Source organism: Scyliorhinus canicula, chromosome 26 (genome assembly GCF_902713615.1).
Source record: "Scyliorhinus canicula chromosome 26, sScyCan1.1, whole genome shotgun sequence".
Classification (NCBI taxonomy): domain Eukaryota; kingdom Metazoa; phylum Chordata; class Chondrichthyes; order Carcharhiniformes; family Scyliorhinidae; genus Scyliorhinus; species Scyliorhinus canicula.
Window position 1 is genome coordinate 7,846,389 of NC_052171.1, and position 12,613 is coordinate 7,859,001.

Consider the following 12,613-nt stretch of genomic DNA (forward strand, 5'->3'; position numbering starts at 1 on the left):
CTGGACTGGCTAAGGGACAATACTGAGGGAGCAATGCAATGTTGGGCGGGCAGTACTGAGGGAATGCTGCCCTATCCATTGGTTCGGGTTCATGTTCAGTATTCCATGAAGTTATCTGGGCGTTATTCCAGGGTCTCGGGCAATATTTCCCCCTCCATCCACCATGACACATTTTGATATCCTGCCTGATTGGATAGCAATAGTACCCAGTGTGGAGAACATGCAATCTCATCTGCCAATGAGAGTGACATTCTGACAAAAGAAGAATTTTTCACTGGTGTTGGGAGCGTGTTTGACTTTGGGGAATCTTCAACCTTATTTAATACCTGCCCTGATTATAAGGCTGGGAGTTGCTTGGGAGATCAAGGGTCAGCACAGTGGTCAGCACTGCTGCTTCACAGCTCCAGGGTCCCAGGTTCGATTCCTGGCTTGGGTCACTGGCTGTGTGGAGTCTGCACACTCTTCCCGTGTCTGCATGGGTTTCCTCCGGGTGCTCCGGTTTCCTCCCACAGTCTAAAGATGTGCAGGTTAGGTGGATTGGCCATGCTAAATTGCCCCTTAGTGTCCAGGATGTGTAGGTTAGGTGGATTGGCCATGCTAAATTGCCCCTTAGTGCCAAGATGTGTAGGTTAGGTGGATTGGCCATGCTAAATTGCCCCTTAGTGTCCAGGATGTGTAGGTTAGGTGGATTGGCCATGCTAAATTGCCCCTTAGTGCCAAGATGTGTAGGTTAGGTGGATTGGCCATGCTAAATTGCCCCTTAGTGTCCAGGATGTGCAGATTAGGTGGATTGGCCATGCCAAATTGCCCCTTAGTGTCCAGGGTGTGCAGGTTAGGTGGATTGGCCATGCTAAATTGCCCCTTAGTGTCCAGGATGTTCAGATTAGGTGGATTGGCCACGCTAAATTGCCCCTTAGTATCCAGGATGTGTAGGTTAGGATTGGCCATGTCAAATTGCCCCTTAGTATCCAGGATGTGTAGGTTAGGATTGGCCATGATCAATGTGCAGGATTACAGGGACAGGGTGGGGGAGTGGGCCCAGGTCGGGAGCTCTTTCAGAAGTTTGGTGCAGACTTGATGGGCCGAATGGCCTCCTTCTGCACTGCAGGGATTCCATGGACAAGTGCAAAGATGTACCTTGTCAGTGTGGTGGAGCATCAACTTATTAAAGGAGTTCTATGTTCTAATCTCTACCACTTTCCAAACATTGTCCATCTCCTGAAAAACAGAGATCAGCTTTGAGCAAAGGTGTGTTGGTGAAGAAAGGGCCAGAACGCAGCCCTGTGACCTGCCAACGAGGGCAAAAGGTTCTGGCGGACAGATCAGCAGATCAAAATTGTGTCTGATGGGTCTGTGCCTTAGGAAGTTACATCGTCTTTCTGATTTCAAATTAAAATAAAAAGAAGAATCAACGTGAACCAATGGGGTCCCAACCTTTAACCTTTCCCAAAAGCTCCAGTTCCATTCTCCTCATTGGGCACAGTCTTGTGAAGCGTCAAGTGAACTATTTTCTTCGGAAAATATGGCTTACTTATCCAGCCTGGGGGGAGACCGTCCCAAAATGTTTCGATTGGGCAGCAGGGTAGCACAGTGGTTAGCACAGTTGTTTCGCAGCTCCAGGGTCCCGGGTTCGGTTCCCAGCTGGATCACTGTCAGTGGGGAGTCTGCACGTCCTCCCCGTGTCTGCGTGGGTTTCCTCCGGGTGCTCCGGGTTTCCTCCCACAGTCCGAAGATGCGCGGGTTGGGTGGATTGGCCACGATCAATTGCCCCTGAGTGTTCAAAAAAGGTTAGCTTGGGTTACAGGGATGGGGTGGAGGTGTGGGCTGTAGGGTGCTCTTTCCAAGGAGCCGGTGCAGACTCGATGGGCCGAATGTCCTCCTTCTGCACTGTAAATTCTATGATTCTGCAAACATTGATTCTCATCATTATTTCTCCTTGTCTCTACAGATATCCAGGTAAGTGCTTGCTGGGACTTCGGGAATGTGCATTTTACAAGAGGTGAGAATGTCTACCTGATGCTTAAATGCTGAAACCTGATGATTTAGCGGGATAGTTTGTGCTGTTGAAATGTATTGTGTGTTCAGCGTGACACCACAGGTATTGTGTAGTCTGTCAAACAGCCTATTTTCCTGTCTTTACTCCTCTGCGACGGGATGAAATAAGGGCTGGACACAGAACTGAATTCCAAGAGGGAAGAACAGCAGGGATTGCCAAGAGGATCTTGGAATTCCTACAGTGCAGAAGGAGGCCATTGGGCCCATCAAGGCTGCACTGACCCCCTCACGGCGCCGAGGACCCGGGTTCGATCCCGGCCCCGGGTCACTGTCCGTGTGGAGTTTGCACATTCTCCCCGTGTCTGCGTGGGTTTCACCTCCACAACCCAAAGGTGCGCAGGGTAGGTGGAGTGGCCAGGCTAAATTGCCCCTTAATTGGGAAAGAAAAAGAATTGGGTACTCTAAATTTAAAAAAAAAAGTCTGCACTGATCCTCTGAAAGAGCACCCGACATAGGCCCACTCCCCTAGCATAGGCCCACTCCCCTAGCATAGGCCCACTCCCCCAGCATAGGCCCACTCCCCTAGCATAGGCCCACTCCCCTAGCATAGGCCCACTCCCCTAGCATAGGCCCACTCCCCTAGCATAGGCCCACTCCCCCAGCATAGGCCCACTCCCCCAGCATAGGCCCACTCCCCCAGCATAGGCCCACTCCCCCAGCATAGGCCCACTCCCCTAGCATAGGCCCACTCCCCTAGCATAGGCCCACTCCCCTAGCATAGGCCCACTCCCCTAGCATAGGCCCACTCCCCTAGCATAGGCCCACTCCCCTAGCATAGGCCCACTCCCCTAGCATTGGCCCACTCCCCTAGCATAGGCCCACTCCCCCAGCATAGGCCCACTCCCCTAGCATAGGCCCACTCCCCTAGCATAGGCTCACTCCCCTAGCATAGGCCCACTCCCCTCGACTACACCCGTATCACAACCTAACCTGCACATCTTTGGACACTGAGGGGCAATTGATCACGGCCAATCCACCTAACCTGCACATCTTTGGACACTGAGGGGCAATTGATCACGGCCAATCCACCTAACCTGCACATCTTTAGAATGTGGGAGGAAACCCACGCACACACAGGGAGAACGAGCAGACTCCGCACAGACAGTGACCTGAGGCCAGAATTGACTCTGTGAGGAAGCCATGTTGTCCGCCGGTCCTCCCAGAATGTCTTTGAATTGTGTCACACACACAAACACAGGACAGAGCCATTCTCCCAGAGTTTGGTTTCATGACGTCTCTAATGTCACCACACATCTGTGTTGCGGTAACTATTTGACTGCTCTGGTTTAATGAGGACACCCAGTGAGTGTGTGGTACGGTGATGCCTTTATCATTAAGACTGTGGGCCAACACCCTTCGATCTCCCAGTACAACACAAGCAGAGGTTCATTCCGATTGGCTGTCCTTGTCTGAGACACAGCGATGCACGGTGTGGCTCAGGAAAACACTAAGCATTAAAGCTTTAGCCCATCGATTATTCCCACCTCCAACAAACCGCCGAACGGGAACTGCCATCGGAATTTCTCCAGGTCAGTGAGCTGGGAAGGGAAAGCCAGAGAAAGGGCGTAAATGGTTCCCATCAATGGGAGTGGATGGGTGTGAACACCGACAACTTCAATTATATTGCTGTCACTCTCGTCAATCGACTTAATATTTGAAACTAAAAATAAGACCTGGAACGATCACCCCCGTGCTTGCTCACCTACATTGGCTTCCAGTCGAGCAGCATCTTGATTTTAAACTTATCACCCTTATTGTCGAATCCCTCCATGGTCCCTTTATCCCTCCACCAACCCGTCAACCCTCCGAGACATCTTGGCCGGAATTTCGTCGAGATTCTCTTTTCCCGCTGGTCCGATCCTAAAACTTGACATTGTGCGATTGTCACCTCAGCCTGCTCTCTGGGATGGATATTCCCTTGCCAGCTAAGGAATTGCGTGGAGCAAGTTCTCTTGCATGCTGGGTACTGAGGGAGGCAGAGGGCACTGCGATCTGATTCCGACTCATCGACATAGAACATAGAACATAGAACAGTACAGCACAGAACAGGCCCTTCGGCCCTCGATGTTGTGCCGAGCAATGATCACCCTACTTAAACCCACGTAACCCGTATACCCGTAACCCAACAGCCCCCCATTAACCTTACACTACGGGCAATTTAGCATGGCCAATCCACCTAACCCGCACATCTTTGGACTGTGGGAGGAAACCGGAGCACCCGGAGGAAACCCACGCACACACGGGGAGGACGTGCAGACTCCACACAGACAGTGACCCAGCCGGGAATCGAACCTGGGACCCTGGAGCTGTGAAGCATTGATGCTAACCACCATGCTACCGTGAGGCCCCATGAGACATGTCGAAATCCATCCAGAATGCAGGGAGACAGAGAGAGTCCGGTCCAAGACCTCCTCCATTGAAGTAAAGTCAAGTCACCTTTATTGTCACAAGTAGGTTTACATTAACGCTGCAATGAAGTTACTGTGAAAAGCCCCTAGTCGCCACACTCTGGCGCCTGTTCGGATACAAAGAGGGAGAATTCAGAATGTCCAATTCACGGGCAGCACGGTGGCACAGTGGTTAGCATTGCTGCCTCACGGCGCCGAGGTCCCAGGTTCGATCCCGGCTCTGGGTCACTGTCCGTGTGGAGTTTGCACATTCTCCCCGTGTCTGCGTGGGTTTCGCCCCCACAACCCAAAGGATTTGCAGGTGGATTGATCACGCTAAATTGCCCCTTAATTGGGAAAAATAAATTGGGTACTCTAAATTGAGAAAAAAAAAGAATGTCCAATTCACCCAACAGCACGTCTTTTAGGACTTGTGGGAGGAAACCGGAGCACCCGGAAGAAACACGGGGAGAACGCGCAGACTCCGCACAGAGCCGGGAATCGAACGCGGGACCCTGGAGATGTGAAGCTACAGTGCTGATCACTGTGCGACTGACATTCCCTTGCCAGCTAAGGAATTGCGTGGACCAAGTTCTCTTGCATTCCGGCTACTGAGGGAGGCAGACGGGACTGCGATCTGATTCCGCCTCATCGACGCGTCGAAATCCATCTGGACTAAATCCAGTCCAAGTCCTCCGCCATTGAAATCGCTGGACGATAGAAAGTCTCTCGAGGTCACCTTTTACCATGCTAGTAGTCACATGATACAACAATATGGGCGAACCGTAGCAACTAATCGCTATCAATCAGTCTAGAGCAGACCTAGACATGAGGAAAAACCCAGTGGTGGAAAACTTTTGACCTTCCCACACACCATGTGCCACTCTTGTATCGTGCTCCACAACGTCATGTTCAATAGTCCCTTGACCCTCTCTCTCTCCTGCAAGGTTAGTATGTGCCCCCTCGTCTCGATGCTAAGATTCTGCTTCTCGTGTCTGTGGCGTTGCAGGGTCGATTCGCGCTCGGTCGTTTTTTTATTTGCGAGACGGTTGTCGCTCTGCCTCTCAGGTGCAGCCTGCGCGCCCGGGTGAAGTGACGGGCCGCAAGTCACAGTGTTGGCTCTCACCTTTACAGAACGGCGACACACAGACGGGGAGGATGGACAGAGGAACTTCCTTACCCGCCATGTTGGAGCAGAAGGTCAGCGTCATTTCCTTTCCGTCGCTGTTGGCCCACGGGGATGTGAGCCCGCATTCATTCGCCACCGCCGGCAGCCTTTAGAAATAGCAGCTTGACACAGCTCGGCCGTTTCAGAGAATGGTCAAGCACGGGCCACATTGCTGTGGATCTGGGGCACAAAGCAGATTTCCTTCCCTGAAGGACACTGGTCAACCAGATGGCTTTTTTTGACAATCTGCTACGCTACCCTTGTCAATCAAATTTATTTCATTCATTCATTGAATCCACCTTCCCAGTTGTCACGGTGGGATTTGGTGCCTGTTTACCCCTATTCATTTTTTTTCTAACCAGTTATTTTAACTCCTCCCTGCTTCTGGATTCAGGGGACCCAGGCTGTGAGCAGCAAGCTTGACTGTTGTCTCTGCCATGATGGCAGACAGCCTGGCAGCTTGTTTGGCGGCCGGCTTTGGGCTGGCGAAGGTGAAATCCGGCCACTTCTGCGCAGCAACCTCACGGGAGGGGTGTGTGTGCTCTAGTATGTGCTCTAGTGTGTGCTTAGTGTGTGTGTAATGTGTGTGTCTGTAGTGTGTGTGTTCAGTGTGTGTGTGTCTGTAGTGTGTAATGTGTGTAGTGTGTGTGTGTTGAGTGTGTGTGTGTAAGTTTGTGTGTGTGTGTATGTGTCTGTAGTGTGTTTGTGTAGTGTGTGTGTCTGTAGTGTGTGTAGTGTGTGTTTGTGTGTGTGTATAGTGTGTTTGTGTGTGTCTGTAGTGTGTTTGTTTGTGTGTGTGTTTGTGTGTGTGTGTGTCTGTAGTATGTTTGTGTGTAGTGTGTTTGTGTGTCGTTTGTGTGTGTGTGCAGTGTTTTTGTGTGTGTGTAGTGTGTTTGTGTGTGTGAAGTGTGTTTGTGTCGTATGTTTGTGTGTGTCTGTAGTGTGTTTGTGTGTGTGTATTGTTTGTGTATTGTGTTTGTGTGTGTAGTGTGTATGTGTAGTGTGTTTGTGTGTGTGTAGTGTGTAGTGTGTTTGTGTAGTGTGTAGTGTGTTTGTGTGTGTCTGTAGTGTGTTTGTGTAGTGTGTTTGTGTGTGTATGTGTGTTTGTGTGTCTGTAGTGTGTTTGTGGTGTGTTTGTGTGTGTCTGTAGTGTGTTTGTGTGTGTGTATTGTGTTTGTGTATTGTGTTTGTGTGTGTAGTGTGTAGTGTGTTTGTGAGTGTGTAGTGTGTTTGTGTGTGTAGTGTTTGTGTGTCTGTCGTGTGTTTGTGTGTCTGTAGTGTGTTTGTGTGCGTGTAGTATGTTTGTGTGTGTGTAGTGTGTTTGTGTGTTTGTGTCGTGTGTATAATGTGGCCACTGGGGAAGAGGTCAATCTGCTGGCCATCTATGGTGACTTTGGTCCAATGTGTCTCCCACGCAGACTTACCCGTACAAAATGCTGAAGGGAGCCAACAGCAGGAGCATTCACCTGCCTCAGGGAGTGAACAGACCCCAGCTGGAGGTAAGGGTCCGAATTATAAAGAATCGCTCCTCGTACGAAACATAAGAGGCAGATGCGGGTGCAGCACGGTGGCGGAGTGGTTAGCACTGCTGCCTCACGGCGCCAAGGTCCCAGGTTCGATCCCGGCTCTGGGTCACTGTCCGTGTGGAGTTTGCACATTCTCCCCGTGTCTGTGTGGGTTTCGCCCCCACAACCCAAAGATGTGCAGGGTAGATGGATTGGCCATGCTAAATTGCCCCTTAATTGGAAAAGAATTCGGTACTCTAAATTTTTATTAAACAATGAGAGGACAGGTGGAGTGTCAGTCACTGAGTTAAAAGGGACAGTGACAAACTGACTTGGACAGAGCGTGATAGTGGACAGATCTTTCAAACTCAATGCAGGTGTTGGTCCTCAGGGGTGGGGGCACTGACCACTGCTCTTTATATCTAAATTATTCAGCTGGACTTGGGCAGACAGCATATAACTTTCAAATTTGCAGAATTGGAAATGCAATGGTCGATAAGGAGGATATAGACTGGTGAAATGGTCCGACACATGGTAACTGGGTCTGAATGGAGAGAAGGGTGATGAAGTGAGAGATTTTGAGGAGAGTTACGATAAACTAAAAGGACCAACTTTAGAGTGGGTGCAGAAACAGCAAAACCTTAGTGGGGGGGGGGGGGGGGGGGGGGTAATCCGGGTAATTGAAGGCACCAGGATAAGTTGTGGAGACTGTTCAACAAAATAGTAAATGTATCCTTGGGGGAAGGGGGAGATTCAGGGTGGGGGGGGGGGGGAGTTTCTGGGAGGGGGGTGATTCAGGGAGGGGGGGATTCAGGGAGGGGGGGATTCAGGGAGGGGAGGTTTCTGGGAGGGGGGGTTTCTGGGAGGGGGGTTTCTGGGAGGGGAGGATTCTGGGAGGGAGGGATTCAGGGAGGGGGGGTTTCTGGGAGGGGAGGATTCTGGGAGGGGGATTCAGGGAGGGAGGGATTCAGGGAGGGGGGATTCAGGGAGGGGGGTGATTCAGGGAGGGGGAATTCTGGAAGGGGGGATTCTGGAAGGGGGGATTCAGGGAGGGGGGGATTCAGGGAGGGGGGATTCAGGGAGGGGGGATTTAGGGAGGGGGATTCAGGGAGGGGGTGATTCAGGGAGGGAGAATTCTGGAAGGGGGGATTCTGGAAGGGGGGATTAAGGGAGGGGGGATTAAGGGAGGGGGGATTTAGGGAGGGGGGATTAAGGGAGGGGGGATTAAGGGAGGGGGGATTAAGGGAGGGGGGATTCAGGGAGGGGGGATTCAGGGAGGGGAGATTCAGGGAGGGGGGATTCAGGGAGGGGGGTGATGGAACCATCAATTCACCAGACACGTGTTTCCGATGTGAATCTAGGCTTTAATCGACTTACTACAGAGCCAGCCTGTTACCCGTTGATGAACTCTCAGTGAACTGCAGGCTGACTCTGGACAAGGGTATTTATACAGCAGCACTAGGGGGAGGAGTCGTGGGCGGAGCCAAGGGTGGAGCCCTGTACAATATCCTGAGCATTCCCAAAGCTACTCCCCCTAGTGGTCGGATAACACTACTGCGCTTACAAAGTCATAGTGTGAATTATCATAATACATTCACCACATGGGGGATTCAGGGAGGGAGGGATTCAGGGAGGGGGGATTATGGGAGGAGGTGATTCAGGGAGGGGGGATTCAGGGAGGGGGAGATTCAGGGAGGGGGTATTCAGGGAGGAGGAGATTCAGGGAGGGGGGATTCAGGGAGGGAGGTTCTGCTAGGGGGGGTTTCTGGGAGGGAGAGATTCAGGGAGGGGGTGATTCAGGGAGGGGGGATTCAGGGAGGGGGGATTCAGGGAGGGGGGATTCAGGTAGGGGGGGATTCAGGGAGGGGGGATTCAGGGAGGGGGATTCAGGGAGGGGGATTCAGGGAGGGGGGATTCAGGGAGGGGGGATTCAGGGAGGGGAGATTCAGGGAGGGGGGATTTAGGGAGGGGGGTGATGGAACCATCAATTCACCAGACACGTGTTTCCGATGTGAATCTAGGCTTTAATCGACTTACTACAGAGCCAGCCTGTTACCCGTTGATGAACTCTCAGTGAACTGCAGGCTGACTCTGGACAAGGGTATTTATACAGCAGCACTAGGGGGAGGAGTCGTGGGCGGAGCCAAGGGTGGAGCCCTGTACAATCTCCTGAGCATTCCCAGAGCTACTCCCCCTAGTGGTCGGATAACACTACTGCGCTTACAAAGTCATAGTGTGAATTATCATAATACATTCACCACAGGGGGGATTCAGGGAGGGAGGGATTCAGGGAGGGGGGATTCTGGGAGGGGGTGATTCAGGGAGGGGGGATTCAGGGAGGGGGAGATTCAGGGAGGGGGTATTCAGGGAGGGGGGATTCAGGGAGGGAGGTTCTGCTAGGAGGGGTTTCTGGGAGGGAGAGATTCAGGGAGGGGGGGATTCAGGGAGGGGGGATTCCGGGAGGGGGGGTTTCTGGGAGGGAGACATTCAGGGAGGGGAGATTCAGGGAGGGGGAGATTCAGGGAGAGGGGGATTCAGGGAGGGCGAGATTCAGGGAGGGGGGATTCAGGGAGGGGGGGATTCAGGGAGGGGGGATTCTGGGAGGGGAGGGTTCCGGGAGGGGGGATTCAGGGAGGGGGGATTCAGGGAGGGGGGATTCCGGGAGGGGGGGTTCCGGGAGGGGGGATTCAGGGAGGGGGGATTCAGGGAGAGGGATTCAGGAAGGGGGGATTCAGGGAGGGGGGGTTCCGGGAGGGGGGGGGGTTCCGGGAGGGGGGATTCAGGGAGGGGGGATTCAGGGAGGGGGGATTCAGGGAGAGGGATTCAGGGAGGGGGGATTCAGGGAAGGGGGATTCAGGGAGGGGGATTCAGGGAGAGGGATTCTGGGAGGGGGGGAATCAGGGAGGTGGGATTCAGGGAGGGGGGATTCAGGGAGGGGGGATTCAGGGAGAGGGATTCAGGGAGGGGGGGATTCAGGGAGGGGGGGATTCAGGGAGGGGGGGATTTAGGGAAAGTGATTCCAGTACTTTGGGTATTTCAGAGTAATAATGTGCACGAGGGTGGGGGGGGGGGGGGGGGGTTAGTTGATCCCTCTGGCTGTTGCTCAGGAAATGGGGAAATGGCTTCGAGCTCCACCTCCAGAGAGGGTGAATTTTCCAAGGGAAATATCCCGAGAGGAAAGGGGCGACAAAAATCAATCGAGCCGTGATTGGGAGTGGGGTCCGATTCATCCTGACCATTAACCCCCGCCTTGACCCCCCAGAATAATTGAAACATTTCCCATTTTCTCTGACAGAGGCATTTGACCCCTGAGGAATTCCAGGAGGTGTTTGGAATGACAATTAAGGAGTTTGACAAGCTACCCCAGTGGAGGAGGACGGAACTGAAGAAGAAAGCTTGCCTCTTCTGAGCTCCGACAGAGAACCCTTCCAGAGAGAGAGAGAGAGGCCCCTACCGTTGACCCATTTGCTCTCTACTGGATGTTGTTCCTCCTGCTCACGTGACACGTTTTGAAAACTTTCGTCCCTTTCTCTGTTCACTTTTGGCCCTTCTATTTTTTTTCGAGAGCGGTCCTTAATATCCTGGAGTGGGATTCAGACGATCTCGCGGCGATGTTTTGGTTTTGGTTTGGCTGTCGTGACTGCTCCCTCCTGAACCACAAGCCGCCACCACTGAACTGCTTCAGTGCAGCTGACTTCACGTTTGTCGAACCACGTCTCTTGTGTCCTCGTTGGGGAGCAGATTTGTGTGTGATCAGCGCTCCGCGCAAACATCTGGAACGCGTCGAAGCTTCCTGGCGGGACAGGCTTTCGAGGGGCTGAAGGGCCCGGTTGTGTAGCGCCGACGCTTAGCGGTGAACCTGGGTTGCATTTCGTTTTCTTCAGCCACCCCTGCTCTGCCGATTATCAACCCAGAACAAAGCAATCCTTTTCGAAGCCTCCTGCCTTCTTTGGCAAGTCGCTCAAGAACGGGAAACGGGGGAATTTTCAGGTGGGGAGACCCGGAAACCCAAGGAGCCCCGCGTTTTCAAGTTTCGCGGTGCCCTGCGTCACTCACAGATCCACTCACAAGACGCACAGACTAATCCCAAAGGCTCAAAGGATGTCCACTCCGGAGAGGAAGGCATCAATTCACCACAACGCCAAACAATAATCGCTATTTTAAAAACAAAACTCACTGCTGCCATTGTTTTCAGTCCTGGGGAAGATGAAAGCGTGATCTGCTGAAGGTCCCTCTGTGGCTGGGGGGGGTGGCTGGGTGGGGGGGGGGGGGACTGGGAATGCACTCCTTGCACCTTTGCCAATGGACCCACAGGGACGGCAGGAGGCTGAGAGCCTGCCCCGCAGAGCTGGGGCAACAAGCCAAACAAGCTCCCCGCCCAATGCACCAACACCGGGGTATTCTGGCCCGCACTGCTGCTGCTGTTCACATGGTCAGCTCGCAACCTGACCAGCTCAGTGGACAGGCTGAGCACGGCGCGCACACTTGCCGCCTGTATCCCCATCCAAGAACACGCCGTGGTTCCCCAGCTTTAGTTCAAGAACGGTAACAAATCCTCAGAGCGATGGTGACTGAGCTCCCTGGCTTCCTGTCCCGTCGTCAGTGCCCACACCTTTGCACCCAATATTGGCAAGCCCCAAAACTACCTTGTAATCACCCCCTGAGTACCTGTCATATTTCCCGTGCGTAAAATAAATCGAGAATCTTTTCGAACTTGCCTCGTTTCTTAAACAATAATTTTTTTTTTTTTAATTTAGACCACCCAATTCATTTTTTCCAATTCAGGGGCAATTTAGCGCGGCCAATCCACCTAGCCTGCCCATCTTTGGGTTGTGGGGGTGAGACCCACGCAGACACGGGGGAGAATGTGCAAACTCCACACGGACAGTGACCCAGGGCCGGGATCGAACCTGGGTCCTTGAAAAATGAAAAATGAAAATGGCTTATTGTCACGAGTAGGCTTCAATGAAGTTACTGTGAAAAGCCCGAGGCAGCTGTGCTAACTGTGCTGCCCCTTTCTTGAACAATAATGATTGTCTCCTCCTTGGGGGGCGGCGCCGTGGCGCAGTGGCTAGCACTGCTGCCTCACGGCGCCGAGGACCCGGGTTCGATCCCGGCCCTGGGTCACTGTCCGTGTGGAGTTTGCACATTCTCCCCGTGTCTGCGTGGGTCTCACCCCCACACAACCCAAAGATGAGCAGGGTAGGTGGATTGTCCAGGCTAAATTGCCCCTTAATTGGAAAAAAAAAAGAATTGGGTGCTCTAAATTTCTATAAAATGATTGCCTCCTCTGTGGGCCGGATGATTGTGCAGGCCGAGATTGTGGGCAGCACGGTAGCATGGTGGTTAGCATAAATGCTTCACAGCTCCAGGGTCCCAGGTTCGATTCCCGGCTTGGGTCACAGTCTGTGCGGAGTCTGCACGTCCTCCCCGTGTCTGCGTGGGTTTCCTCCGGGTGCTCCGGTTTCCTCCCACAATCCAAAGATGTGCGGGTTAGG

General features: G+C 52.9%; 1 protein-coding gene across 7 annotated transcripts in view; it reads left to right on the forward strand.

The window, feature by feature from the left end:
* The window catches only part of dmtn (dematin actin binding protein), a 77,250-nt gene extending 65,952 nt beyond the window's left edge, over positions 1–11,298 (forward strand). For all 7 annotated transcript variants that reach the window (XM_038785717.1, XM_038785722.1, XM_038785719.1 and 4 more), the window contains 4 exons: positions 1,949–1,956; positions 5,577–5,642; positions 7,029–7,109; positions 10,411–11,298. In XM_038785717.1, coding sequence (XP_038641645.1) covers positions 1,949–1,956; positions 5,577–5,642; positions 7,029–7,109; positions 10,411–10,524 — 269 coding nt within the window. In that variant the 3' untranslated portion in view covers positions 10,525–11,298. The remainder of the gene's footprint in view (positions 1–1,948; positions 1,957–5,576; positions 5,643–7,028; positions 7,110–10,410) is intronic.
* Positions 11,299–12,613: the final 1,315 nt, after the last annotated feature.